Source organism: Bactrocera dorsalis, chromosome 5, assembly GCF_023373825.1.
Source record: "Bactrocera dorsalis isolate Fly_Bdor chromosome 5, ASM2337382v1, whole genome shotgun sequence".
NCBI classification, from domain to species: Eukaryota; Metazoa; Arthropoda; class Insecta; order Diptera; family Tephritidae; genus Bactrocera; species Bactrocera dorsalis.
The window spans coordinates 49635199-49650304 of record NC_064307.1 but is presented as its reverse complement, the minus strand read 5'-3'; the positions used below and the strand labels follow the sequence as shown (position 1 = coordinate 49650304).

Here is a 15106-nt window from a genome sequence, read left to right as displayed (position 1 = left end):
TACAGCCAGCGGAATTACTTCCAACAACATTGACATTGACGAGTTTTTTCTCTAATTGCGTCAGTGATTCGTTTGTGAGAACATTGCTCTATTTGGAAATGCCTTGATATTATGCATGGAATGCATCGCCGAAAAAATAGGTACGCAGAAAGCAAGGCCAACCAATAGATTGACATCCAGGTGTGTTCTCAACTAATTCCTTAGGACGAATTTACATAATCCACCCGAAAAACGACGATTGCTAATACCTTCGGTTGCTATTAATAAATGCAAGCAATTACAATTGCTGGAACATGATAATAAATGAAATCAAACGATGGATGATTCGATAGCTACTTCGCATGCCACTGAAGTTCGCACACTTTTCGCGATGGTCATTTCGACATATCAGCCTTCAAATTCGCGTCAATTACGTTGCCGATGAGATTTTACATTGTATTCGCTAAAAATTGGAAATGGGCAAATTCCGATCGTCTTGACAATGACACGAAGTCGTGAATTATCCAGTGGAATTTCTAAATTCTTTGGAGAGGCTTGGTATGCCACCGCATCATTTGCGTCTCAAAGTTGGATCTGTCATTATTATGTTTCGCAAACTTCTTGCGGCGAAATTTTGTAATGGAACCCGACTGATTGTGACGCAGTTATCGAATATAAGGGGGCAGAATGCTTGATTCTACGAATTCCTTTGAATTCCAATGATTTGCCATTTCAGTTCAAACGTATTCCGTTTCCGGTGAAAATTTCATTTGCGATGACAATCAACAGGACACAAAGATAGTCACTAGAAGTGTGCGGCATAAGCCTGGAAATGCTATGTTTTTCACACGGCCAGCTATACGTGTCGTGCTTACGAGTTGGAAAACCATCCTCTCCGTACATTTACGCATCGGAACAGAAACTCAAAAATTTTGTTTATCAAGCTGCGTTACATTGAAAAAAATGTCGAAAAAATAATAATAAATAATTTTCAACACAATATAAATACATAAATTAAACTTTCTTTTCATTTTAAGCACATAATTTCACGCAGGACAACGTCTGCGGGGTCAGCTATTGTTTTATAACATTCATGGCATCGTTTCCGTGACTTTCTTGTCGTACCAGGATATTTCTGAAGAAAATGTATAGTTCTTTGGGGTGCTTCCGGTTCTGTAGGCTTTTCATCCATAAAATCATGCATTTTTGTGCATTTGTAACAAGAACAACTAAAAGAAAGCAATGTAGCTCGCTTCTCTCAACGCTCTCAATCTGTTATGATCTCGGGTTACGCTTTGCGTCTTGCTTCACTCCCCACGCGCACTCTGACATATTTGCCTTAGCTATTTACCATTCTAGGAGCCGCCAGATGAAACTGACTACTAAAAGCTGCGCCGTGTGTGTGTGTGCAACGTGTTAATTATCTCATGTCAGTAATCAAATGTTCTAAAGTGCGTATATATTGGAGTGATTACGGCAGTCCTCCTATCGTTGCAGCTATGAGAAGATTCGACAATTTTGGCACATCAACTACAATAACGAAATGCCTCGTTGTCGTAATACTGAGCTGCAGGAGCACGACCAACCAACTACAACAACTCAATTATCGCGTGAATCCTTGTCAACAAATGTAGTTGATCTTCTGTTCAAAATATGGCCATTGATTGAAGCATTTAACAAAAATGTCAACAAGGTTCCCAAAAAGAACGGCTTAGCGTTGATTAACAAATTTGTTAAAAAAAAATTTTAATTGTAAATTTCTTTTATGTACATACATACATACATATAATATATGCCAGACAAGCCCCAACCTTGGGGCTACAAATTGTTCTCGATGTGTGATAATTTAGCCTTTTGCTACAATTTTGAAATTTACTATCCATTTGAAAATGAACCGAACTTAGGGCGTTATCTAATGTTGTAGTTCCTTTGAGCCGTATTGTGAAAACTACTACACCAGTTGGCTTATTTGTGTACTCAAGGACTTTAAGTATTGGGAACAGTTCTACGAAACAGAATTCCTGGCTGTACAATGTCAGGGAGAATGTAAAATCGTGGTGATGCAGACGTGCATGTAGCTTCGTTTTATGGGATTGATGTTTCCACTGTCTCCTGGAAAGACTAAAAAGTGGTCAACATGGCTTCAATATTAACTGGCATAAAGCCATGTAAATATAATGTAGGAGCAACGCTCGAACAATCTCCAGCTGTTACAGGTTCAATAAAGAAACTCACAGTGCGTCGAAAAAATGCAAAAGTTATACACGAATATAACAAGTACATGGGCGGTGTGCATATTATGGATTCAGCATTAGGAGCCATATCCGCATCAGTTCCCGCAAAATGGACCAGCCGATTAATACATATATCATATGCTTGATATGGCAATGATTAATTCGTGGATCCTATATAAACGTCATTATTCCGTAACTGCGCAAACAAATCCCATGATAAGCTTGCACGAATTCATATGCCGAAGTATAGATAATAATAAAATAAGATTTCTGCGAAACGATCTCGTCCTAACCGTTCCTCGGTACCGCCGCGTGATATAAGATTAGATAATATTGGACATTTTGCTAAGTTTATAAATGATGGAAAACCAAGATGCAAACATCCAATTGTTCATCACGGCATAAAATGTTGCTCTTTGTTCATTGTCACAGCAAAATTGTTTTCTAGATTTCTATACAAACTAATGTATCTTTCATCAGTTTATTAATAATTTTAATGAAATTTCAATAAAATATGGATTTTTGTAAAAAATATGTCCTTAAAATGTATTTCTCTTTATTTTAAGAAAAATTGTTGAACGAATGTTGTTTGTAATTGACAATTTAATAGATATCAAAATTTTGAATGAATCAGAGTTATCAGGCTTTTAAATGTTAAAATTACGGTATTTTAAATTCCGTTGTAGTCTTTAAATATCGGAGGACATGTGGATTGTACACATACCGTACTTCTCTGAATGCACTATGTTTGTACGGATTGTAATTCTTCTCTGTTTCGGTGTCAAGCAAATCGTTCACAATTGTAAAAGCCAATAAAACTTTAGGAAATCTACGCGTTGGTAGATTAACTATTTAACAATATTTTCTATTGTTCTGACTTAATATAATTTAGATAGTAACTATCAAATAATTTATATTGGTTTGAAATTGTGTGACAAATTTTACTAAAATCAGTTCAGTAGTTGGGAGTTTACCTTGGGAAAAGCGTATACATATGTATGTATATATAGACTAGCTTTATCCGCGGCTTCGTCCACATTGAATCCTTTAAAAAATATCAAAGATCATTACATCAACCAACAACAACAATACGAATCCTGCAAGGAGTGTGTGCAGTGTGAAATAGTGCTGAACGGTGGTCTTGCAGGTCCAAATACAAGCTGAAGCAACCCGAGTTAAAAGTGTAGTGCGAAGGCGTACTGTCTCGCAAGTCCAGCACTATTAGATAATACTGTCTGGGCGTGGTGCCGAAGGAGGTGTAGCTTTAACGGAGCTACTATTTCGCTACCACTTCTGCCAAATTTATTTATTTTTTTTCAATTTTCAAATATACATAAGTTTTTAAAATAGGATATGATCTGCCAAAAAAATCCGTAAACGTGTATACATATCTATATACATATATATTTTAATAGGAAGAATCCGAAGTCCTTTCTAAGGACTATAGGAATATATGTATGAACAATTTTATAATGATCTGTTATGTGGTTTCGGCGTGAAAGCTTAACAAACAAATGTATTCATAATATTGGTATCGATTGGTATGTAAATTAAAACAATTTTTCTTGACGATGACACAGAGATCAGAGAAAATGTTTCTCTAAATTGCATAAAGACGACTCAGTCAATCTGTTAAGTTAACGAAATGGAGCAGTTCATGAACAAAGTCGGAGGATTTGCTTGATTTGATACAGGATAGGGCCCCCAGTTGGGTAGCAACTATCAAGAAGAAGAAAGTATCCGAAGTCGGACAATGGCTCCCGAAGAGGAAGAATAATTAAAGGATTCTCACAAAATTCATTCATTAAGGTCAAGATGAAAAGTTAAAAGAAAATACTTTAAAGCTTGTATTTTGCAAATTCACATTCATCGTAATTGCGTTATTTTTGTTATGATATTTTTATCGTTTATTTCTATGCATTACCAAAAATAATTTAAAATTTTTCGCAGACAATAAGTCCATTTCTTAACATTTTTATACGTAACATCTAGCAAATAAGCGAAAATTAAACATTATTTTATATTAAGTATTATGCAGTGCATAGCATATTATTTTATCAGTTAATACACATATTAATATTTTTAGAATTTTTAATAGAAAAGTCAAATATAATTCTGTTAGTAATATTCTTCAACAAATATGAATATTGCCCACTAATTTGAGAAGGTTTTTATTTACTAAGCCCATATGAATGAATTTAGAATCATAATTATGTATATGTTTGTATCGAAAACAAAAAAAAAATCTATGATAAAAGAGAGCAAATCGTGATCTAAAATACAAGACAATACATTCTCATAAGTTTACAAGAGAAGGAAACTAGTCTTATTTGAAATATGTTTATAACTTGGTTATATCTGAAGCTAAAGTTTAAAATTGTGTACATATACATACATATGTAATATGTAGTGAAAGGTAACCAATAAAAAAAAAAATTCCTAATACTTATGGATTCTTATTATTGCATTTTAGACGATATATACCTTTCAAAGACATTTTTTAAACAAGACTTACAATATAATTTCAAATAATCATCACAAACTGTCCACTACACTAACACTTATTAGTTGGAAATAATTATTATGTATGAATAAAATTAATTATTTATGCACACTGGTCTAATTAAACTCAATAAATACAATTTTCAAATATTAAAGTTCGATATTAAATCATTGAATCAAATTTTATAAATTATATCTACGTAGCAGTGCTCATATAGCAGCTTCATTCCAAATTTCGTACTTCAAAGCGCTTAAATGTGTAGTTAATGAACACCCAATCCTTGGCTATTTCGCTGCCTTGAGGTATAGGGGCAGATGCTGTAAATATGTAATATGATTTGTTAATGTTGAATGAATATGCGGGTAAAAAAAAATTTTAAACCTACGTATTTCGAGTGAAACATCAGGGAATTCGTCAAAATTGGACGTATCATCGATAGAACGCACATCAACGGGTATAGCTGCAGGACGCTCTCTAATATGTTCCCAATCAACTCCTCTGAAAAACGACACAGATTTTAAATCATCCAGACCACGTTGTGAGCCTAGACGGCGGTCAGCTTCGCAGCAGAATTTGACAATGGTATCTTTTGCTTCCTCGGATATTGGTATTTCCGGTGGAAATATTAATGTTTCCCGCCAGTTCATCACTTTGCGATATGTATCTTGGGGATTATCAGAGCAAAATGGTGGATAACCCATTAGCATTTCATACATTATTACGCCTAATGACCACCAGTCACAAGCCGGTCCGTAACCAGTCTGTAAGAATACTTCAGGAGCAATGTAGTCAGGTGTACCAACAGTGCTGTATGCCAAAGCTCTACGATTCCGTTTCCATGATTCTGCTCTCCTTTTTGAATCCATTGGACTAAAATTTCAAATTTCAGTAAAAATCGAATATCTATAACCAAAAAGAAGAAGAAGACAATAAATTAAAATTACCTGGCGCATGTTCCAATAAAATCGGATGGTTTAGCTTGTGAAAGGTCCCGGTAAAAATCGGTGCGATGTGATTTTTTCAATCCCGTACACAGTCCGAAATCAGAAAGCTGCATTAGTGTTAAACGTTGTAAAGTTTAAAGCAAAAATTATTAATACTTAACTAACCTTTAGGTGTCCACGTGCATCGAGAAGCAAATTATCCGGCTTTATATCTCTATGAATAAATCCCAATTTATGTATTGAGTCTATTGCTAATGCCGTTTCACTAATGTAGAATTGCGTGCATTCTTCTGAGAGAGTATCTTTTTTCATTAGGAGGGTCATCATATCTCCACCCGGTAAGAACTCCATAATTAAATACAAATTTACGGGATCCTTTTCAATGAAAAAAAATTAGCAAAAATGTCTTTAAATCGTCAATACTTTTCTTTTTGTCAAAATACGAATTTATTGTCTTTAAAAAATTTAACTTCGTTAATCTTATTGCTTATATTAGAAAAATTTACATGGCGTACGATATAATACATATGTACATACTTATGTATTTCAAATCTTTCGACTATGTGCTGCGTTAGTGATATTTTCTATTTATTTATATATTTATTTAAGATATTAGAGCTCACCTGAAAACTGTAGTACATTTTAACTACCCATTGGTGGTCTGCTTCAACAAGAACATCGCGTTCGGCGCGGACATGAGCCACTTGTTCCTTTTCAAGCATATCAGCTTTACGCAGCACTTTCATAGCATACACATGCCCTGTGTCTTTTTTCTGTACTAGTCGCACTTCCCCAAACGCTCCTCTTCCAATAACTTTCAATGCTTCGAAATCCTCAACTCCTAACCGCAGTCTTTTCAGACGTAAAAATTCTGTTTCTTTTTGGGCATGTTGTAATCTTTTCTCCTGTCTTTGAGATTCCGTTAGACTTTCGTCCTTCAGCTGAGCCTCTAATTTAGCTAGGCGTTGTTTGCGTTCTCCGTATTGAGTTACTAAGTTGCTGTAATAATTTTCCAATGTTACTTTAGCTTTTGTTGCTTTGTCCAATGTGTGGTCGCTGAAGCGTATGGAAGAACCGTCCGCACTCATAATTACAGGATCTTTGATACTTACAACAGTTAGCACAATGTTGTAAAATTAAATGATTAAGAGAACCTTAAAAATAGCATATAAAAATATAAATTTATATAGACATATTCCAAAATTATAATATTCAAAATTCAGACTGAAATATTTCAAAATATATTAAATAATTAAAATTAAACAAATAAATATATCATGAAAATATTTAACTGTTAAATTCGTTATCTGTTCGGGGAAATATAAGCGAGTCCAATATATGACCCGTATTACTTTTTTCGCTCGGATTGAGGGTGCAATGAATTATAAACATTGGCATTGTACGATAAAAGACTATTCAAAACAGACTTAGGATTGATGAAAATATTTACGTTTCGTAGCCCGAAAATATTACTTAGCGATCTCAGACATTTTAAAATTTTAGGTACCAATTTTTTGTTTTTTTACTTTTGGCCAATAATTTAAATTCAAATACAGAAAGAAGTGTTTTATATTGGACGCCTTATTTGATGTAAATAACATATACAATATTAATTAATACCAAAGCAAAGAATACATATGATTTAAATCACACGAGTACGTTTGACTTCGGAAGAAAACATGTATGTTCAAATCTTACTTTCATGGCATTCAATACTTATAGTTTTCATTGGCCCTGATCACACACGTTTGCATCAGAATCAAAGAAAACAAAGCATATATCAACTATACCTACTTCACGGAGCTTGTAAGATTGGATATAACGCTAGCAGTTGAATCAGTTTTCTAATTATTCGCACTTTTTTGACCTTATTTCATTGCTCCACAATTTATAAATATCATCATCAAATAGTAAAGTTTGTGTATTTTCCTACAATTTCTTAATACGATAGAAATAAGAGATTTCCCGATAAAATACTTGTGGCCGGAATAAAAATGAAAATATTGACTGAAATACGAAAGCATTGCCAGTCGGAATTATTTATTCATTTACCTATATGAACTACAGACACTAAAAATGGAACATATTACTAAGAATGTTTTCGCTTTGGCAGCTTTAGTTTAATAAAATAAAAGTATTTTTACTTTAGAAATAATTATAATATTAAAGAATACCTATATTTTGCGATGTTGGCAGATCCGTAAAAAACGGCTTTAATGTCTTTCAAGTTATTATTCCGTATGACAGAATATTAAAAAAATAGCTTAGTAATTGTGTTTATTTATATTATTTAAGGAATTATTTAACAAAATAGAAAAAAATAACTTTTTAGTCAAGCATATATAAAATATTATTGGTTAAGGGAGTAAATTTGACATTGATGCAAACAGACAAAGGTGAATTTTTTACGTTTTTTTGGTGAATCCGGATGTTATAATTTTACCTAGTTCTTGAGGTAAGTAAAATTTTACACACAAATATGAATACAGATATGCATTTAGAAATAAACGAATTAAAAAGAACCGCTGTGTACAACAGCAAGTATATGTTAATACATATATGTTATTAATTCTTAATTCTTAATTTATTTATGTTAATATTTATTTCATTCAGTACAGAAATAATACTCTAAATAACTAGCATACCTAAACAAAAGCTTTACGCGACACGTTATCGCCGACGCGGCATCCCCAAATAAAGCGGCAACTTAATATCAAATTCTCATTTAAATTCTTAAATTAATACAAAAAAAAAACTCCAAAACGATTAATTTTATTAATAATACTTTAATTCATTTGTGCAAGCATTAAATATCGCGCGTCAAGAAATTTTTAAGAATGCATGTCGAAATCGAATATTTCAAACCTCTGCGTTGTCGCACAGTTTATTTAGGCAAGGGTCATACTAAAACTATGGGCATAAGGAATTTTTTACAGCATTTTGCTGCTTCCGCTTTTATTTTGGGGGCCAGCAAGAAAAGTTCATGACTACTTTTGAATTTTTATTTAGCCGAAATATTGCAAACTTAATTTTAGTTAGATGAAAGATTAGGTAGAAATATAATTTTTGTAGTTGATTACGAGATCTTAATGAACATGCATTTATGTTTATGTTATGTTTATTCAAACGACATAATTGGGATGTTTTGAACTTCAACTGTCAGTATTTTATTTTCCATTTAGCACTGTAAAATGTGTAATCTGTGTACGCAAAATCAATGTAAAATTATTTCTTCCGTTATATTGCGTTCAAAAGGGGATTATTTTGTCGCTCATTATCGGCAAATAATCTTCTAGTGCCACTCAATACGTTCAGTAGTTCGAAATGTTCATTTACACTTACTGTAAATTCACGTAAAACTTTTGATTTGCTTTGCGTCACGCTCTGAATACATAGAAAGCGACACAACATGGCAGCACGCCAATGAACTTTAAATGGCGTCGTGAATCCTACTAAATGAATATTTGTAAGAAGGCAGCGATATAACAATGGCCGGCGTTTATGTACATAAGACAACACAGCTGTCCTTTTGCATTTACACAATTTCGTAATGAAATTTTAATATTTTTTGAAATTTTTTATGCAAAAAATAAGTAAATAGGTAAATTTATTTGTTTTAAATTATCAATTGTTATTACACATTTTTTTAGTAACACACTCTTAATTTTCATGCTGGCAAGACTATAGGTAGAGAACGTAAATTATATACAGAGAACGTCTGTCATATGATTATATGTTATATTTCACCACAGGGTGTTCGAAAATAGCAGAATTGAGCATTTTTAGTGTTAAATGAGAAAAATAATGTTAATTCGAATGTTAAGAGCTCTACATTAACAGATTCCTTACTTATAAAGCGCAAGTACTCTGCATACAATTTATAGAAAATCGGTATTTATTTGATATCAAAGAACATATGTAAGTACATATATACATATGTATGTATATGTTCAAATTTATCTATGTATTTCATGATGGATTCCATGAAACATTTGTAAGATATAATAAGGTATGGTTTTTTGAAAAACCATAAACATTGAAAAATTGATAAGCTATATATTTACATACATATGTATGTATATGTAAGTATTTATGTGCCTTGTTCTGAAAAAGTTTTGATAACATCTGAAGAGACCAAGCGATCGCACATACATACAGTGGCGGACAAAAGTCTACATACACCCCCTGTTTTCTTCGATGTGAGAGTACAAAAACTTTTTAGAAAAATGTGTTGATACAGTTTTATTCTAATCTTCTTTCTAATAACAACAAACTTAAAAAATCCATTAATTAATATAAAACTACAAATTTATGGAATAAAAACTCAAATATTGTGTTGACAAAAGTCTACATACAGTACAAAAATATCTTAGTTCTGTGCGAAAAACTGTAAAAAATGCTAGTTATTAGGACGTTTTAGTATTTAGTTGGGTCCCCATTGGTATCTATAACTGCTTGAAGACGCCGTGGCATTGATTCTGCTAAATTTGTCAACGCTGCAAATGTAATGCTGTTCCAAGGTCCCAATATGCGCTCTTAGAGTAGAGCAGAGCTAGAAATTTGATTCTTTCTAATTCTACGCTCCAAAATCTCCCATACATGTTCAATAATATTCATATTTGGACTTTGAGGTGGTGTATTTAATTCACTTGGAGTATAATAATGCAACCAATCCTTGACAATTTGCGCCGCATGCATCGGATCGTTATCTTGTTGAAATATCCAACCGGAACCGAGCCCTAAATTATCCACCAAAGGCTTCAAATTATGTTGCAACAGAGACTTATACTTATAACCGTCCATTTCACCTTCAATAAAGTCCGAATTTCTAACTCCAGAGGCCGCAACAACTCCCCAAACCATTACGCTGTCGTCACCGAGCTTCACAATTGATACTACGTTCTTCGGTTCAAGCGTGGCGTTAGTTTTCCATCAAATTTCAGCACTTTCATCACTACCAAAAAGAGGGAATTTAGAATCATCTGTAAATGAAACTTTTTTCCAAAAATCCATTTCCTTTTCTTTGTGTTTTTTGGCGAACTTTAAACGAATTTTCCGATTTTTTCAGAAATAAAAGGTTTCTTCCGTGGTTTTCTACTGTGGAATCCGTTATCGTTTAGAGTTTTTTTTTATTGTTCTTGGTTGGATACTCATTTGTGACGTACTCGCTATGCGTTCGGCTATATTTGGAGCATTTACTTTTGGATTTTGGTCTACTTCGTTGAGAATCAGGCTGACGTATCTACGAGATTGTTTTTTTGGGGGTCCACTGCGCGGTTAATTTTCGTTGGAACCATTATTTTTAAAGTTTTTTAGAATTGTCTGTACTATTGCTCGACTCAAAACAGAAATTTTTAGAAATTTCACCATATGATTTTTTTTCTTTTCTTTCTTTTATCACCAAATTTCTTACATCAATTGATATTTCATTTCGCGGAGCCATTATAGCTATTTAAGTGTTTAAACCACAACTAAATTCAATAAATATCAAACAATAAACATATTGAAATAAAAGAAAAAGGCTAACGTTACCTTACTGTTAATATAACAATGTACAAAGTATGAGATTTGAACTGTATGTAGACTTTTGTCAAAGCAATTTTTGAGTTTTTCTTCCATAAATTTGTTGTTTTATGTTAAATAATGGATTTTTTTAGTTAATTGCTATTATAATAAATATTAGAATAAAACTGTATAAATACATTTTTCTAAAAACTTTCTGTACTCTCACATCGAAGAAAACAGGGGGTGTATGTAGACTTTTGTCCGCCACTGTATGTACTTATGCAAATTATTTTTTGGGCGAACGCGGGGTGGATTTTAAAAAGATGTGGATCTAGTGAGTTATATTCCAAACTAAACGGAAGGATCTTTATTTCACTTATATTTATACAATTGATATTTTAAGCCTAGATACAGAGTATCGTTATACAATTCTAATAGCCTTGACAGACAAGTAAAATTAATTCGCATTAATTAACGCTAATGCGCCTTGAAATTTTATGGCGAGAGACGGCAGACTTGTGCATTTAGACAGCTGATTGCGAAATTTGTTTATTTATTTAAAAAAAAATGTAATAAAAATGAATAAGGGAAGTTATTAAAAGAAATTTTGATATTTTTCGAAAATCAATATACATATGTAAATTTAACGAAAAAATTCGTTTATTATTAAATACGTTCAAATATAATAGAGTGAAATTAAAAGAAATAATTGATTGTATTGCGAAGAGAGCATGTGAGCATGCGTGCGAAAAAGTTAAGAATATTGGAAAAATATGTAGCAAACTGTGCGTTGTTTATTTTCTGTCATCTAAAAATATTAAAATTTGTTTTTATTAATATACTTGCACATAATTTAATTAGCAATTTAAAACTGCTTACCTTTGATGCTGTAAACGCAAAGGAGGCGGCAGACTTCAAGCGACATCTGTCAAAAAATAACAAAAATTTGCTAAATTCAGCTAAATGCACGAAATTCTTGTGCATTACAAATTTGCATTAACATGGGTCAAATGCGCAAGTAAATGTAAATTAAGCCCGCTAATGCAAATTAGCGTTGTCGTCTGTCAGGGCTATAATTGGCGATGCTTCGATAACATATTTGACACATTCGTTTAATAATGAATTTATATGGTTATTGTTTATTTTAGGCATAAGTGCCGTTAGCTATTGCTGGTGTTAATTCCCCCACCGTCTTTGAATATAAATTCTGTAAGTTATTAATTTGTGTCGATAGTTTTATTAACATTTTTATACACTGAACAGGGTTTATTAAGTTTGTCACGAAGTTTGTAACACCCAGAAGGAAGCGTCGGAGACCCTATAAAGTATATACATATATAAATGATCAGTATGTCGAGCTGAGTCGATTAAGCCATGTCCGTCTGTCTGTATATATACGAACTAGTCCCACAGTTTTTAAGATATCGTTTTGAAATTTTGCAAACGTCATTTTTTCTTCAAGAAGCTGCTCATTTTTTGGAACGGATATCGGACCACTATAACATATAGCTGCCATACAAACTGAACGATCGGAATCAAATGCTTGTATGGATAACTTTCACATTTGACAAGATATCTTCACGAAATTTGGTATATATTATTTTCTAAGGCAACAATGTAATCTCCGAAGAAATTGTTCAGATCGGATTACTATAGCATATATCTTCCATACAAACTGAACACATAGTTACTAACAGAAATGCACCTGTGAAGGGTATTTAGCTTCGGTGCAACCGAAGTTAACGTTTTTTCTTGTTTTACCTTACAAAATGCATTATTTAATTCTTTTTACAAAATTGAACTGAATAGAAGTTATTTTCGCATTTTTTTATTTTACTTTCCATTACTAATTTACTCTTGGGTAGTTAATTATGTCTGATACAGTATTGTTGATATATAAAAGTATCAACGAAATCTGTAAAAATGTCTTCATTGTGCCTATAAGACAATGAATTTCAACTTTAATATTGTCTTTATATGTATATTATTCTATTTCTATTTTGTATTTTTACTTTATTTCCTAAATCTTCAGTAACTATTTGTTTTTGATATTTAGGATTTAAATTATTCCTTTCCCCGTATATTTTCTCATATGTATATCCTTTACGACAGCTTTTTGTAATCCTTTTCTTATTATGATACTGTAACATCTGTTCCTGAGCCTTTTTAACGTGGCTTTCAAGTCTACGTGGGTTTCTTTTTAAAATAAAATATTAAAAGATTTTTTACCTGTTGTGAGTGTATTGTATTATTATATTATTAAGCCGCTCTAATGATAGCTTCGAAGTTAATAATTAAACTATATTCCTGTTTTAAACATCTTGAAATTTCTTTTAATGTCGAATGAACCCTTTCTATTTACCTATTACTAGTGCTATGACGTGGTGTACAGTAATAAATTTTTATATTTAGTCGTTCCATTAAGGATTTGAATTGAATTGTACTTAAACCTGGTTCATTGTCGATAACTATACTTTTTATATCTAAGAACGGTTGTATAAGTTCTAGAATTTTTCCTTCTAAATTCGATTTGTCTCAATATATTTTATTGTCATAAACTTGGAATAAGAATCAATGGACGTAAGAAATTTTAATTTTCGTGAAATTGTTCTCCCTCTTTTTGTGGTATAGGAGCTTCCTCTATTGGAATTTGTTTTGGATGTCTTTCATATTTATTTGTGTTGCATATGCTGCAATTTTTTGCATATTGTTTAAATTGCTTTATCATTAAAGGCCAATAACATTGTTGTCTTATTTGTGCCAAGTTTTCCCTACAATTTGTACGCGGTCTATTATGGGTTTGTTCAATTACTGCCCCTTGATCTTCTTTATTAGTAATATCATTCGGGAATAATTTGGTATATAAAAATTTGGTAGTCGGTTAAACAAATTTTTTTTCAAAATCTGGTTGAGCAAGTTCAATTTGTTTTTGTAATGCTTTCTTTAAAGTTTCGCAGCAGTTATTTCTTCCTGATCAAGGTTAATAACTCTTTTCTTTGACATATGTATGTACATATGTATATTGTGAACTTGTTTGTAGAACTTGTTTGTTCCACAATTTTAGTATTTTGTTTATTTTTAATATTGTCGATACTTTCTTCGGCTAGCGTCTTAGGATTTTTTTGTTCCAAGTAGTTTAAGTTTTGTATTTTTATATTTTTTTCGGGTTTTCTCCATTATTTTTTTGTTTTATTTTGCCGGCATGAACTTCGGCTGGCGTCTTAGAACTATGTATCTTGTTCCAAGGTGTTTAAAAATTAAATCATTGAGAAAATGTATTTTCTCTCTTTTTTATTTCCATAAATTAGTTTCCGATTTGGAATATCTATTGTGGCTCCGATTTTATTTAACAAATTAATTCCAATTAAGAGATCGCTCTCAAAGTTATCAATTTCATAAAAACGTTCTTATACGCCCTATAGATTAATATTATGAAATTGTTTTATGATGGTCGAACCATTAATGGTTATTATCCTCTTCTTAATTACTAAAGTGTTTTTGTTATTATAAATTCCAGTTCGTATAGTAATTATATGAACTGGTTGCTGCCGTATCTATTAAAATTCGAATGATTTGCCCGGTTTTTATTTATGTATGTTGGTTTACCCTCATTAAAAATATATAACAGTTTTGTTTCTATCACAATCAGTTTCCTTGTGATAGCTACATATTCATTTCTGACCTCATATATGTACGTTTCTTTGTTTAAATAACTACATTTAGTCGACTGTGCAACTATTGTGTTTGCTATATTACATTTATTTACGTTAGTTAGATCGTAAATATGCCACGAAAGTGTTTGAACAACCCGGACAATTTTTATTACGTGTGTGGAGAATTAACTTTTACATCTCAGCGTCGAAATTTCACATCGCTAATTGAACAGTGCTATTTAGACTATTTTGATTTTCCTGTGAGGAATCAAGACAAATCCTGGGTTC

At 32.1% G+C, this 15106-nt stretch overlaps 1 protein-coding gene across 2 annotated transcripts; it reads right to left on the bottom strand.

Annotated features, from left to right (window-relative positions):
- Window positions 1-4451: 4451 nt before the first annotated feature.
- Window positions 4452-7679, bottom strand: LOC105223451 (serine/threonine-protein kinase tricornered). 2 transcript variants are annotated; one of them, XM_011201187.4, is made up of 6 exons: window positions 7451-7679; window positions 6284-6814; window positions 5826-6035; window positions 5661-5767; window positions 5102-5586; window positions 4452-5033 (listed from the first exon to the last, which is right to left on the bottom strand). In XM_011201187.4, the coding sequence occupies exons 2-6, from the start codon at window positions 6746-6748 to the stop codon at window positions 4939-4941; spliced, it is 1362 nt and encodes a 453-aa protein (XP_011199489.1). In that variant the 5' UTR covers window positions 6749-6814; window positions 7451-7679; the 3' UTR covers window positions 4452-4938. The 2 variants fall into 2 exon arrangements, with proteins under 2 accessions (XP_011199489.1, XP_019844874.1); XM_019989315.3 differs by having other exon boundaries at window positions 7455-7679.
- Between the last annotated feature and the right edge of the window lie 7427 nt (window positions 7680-15106).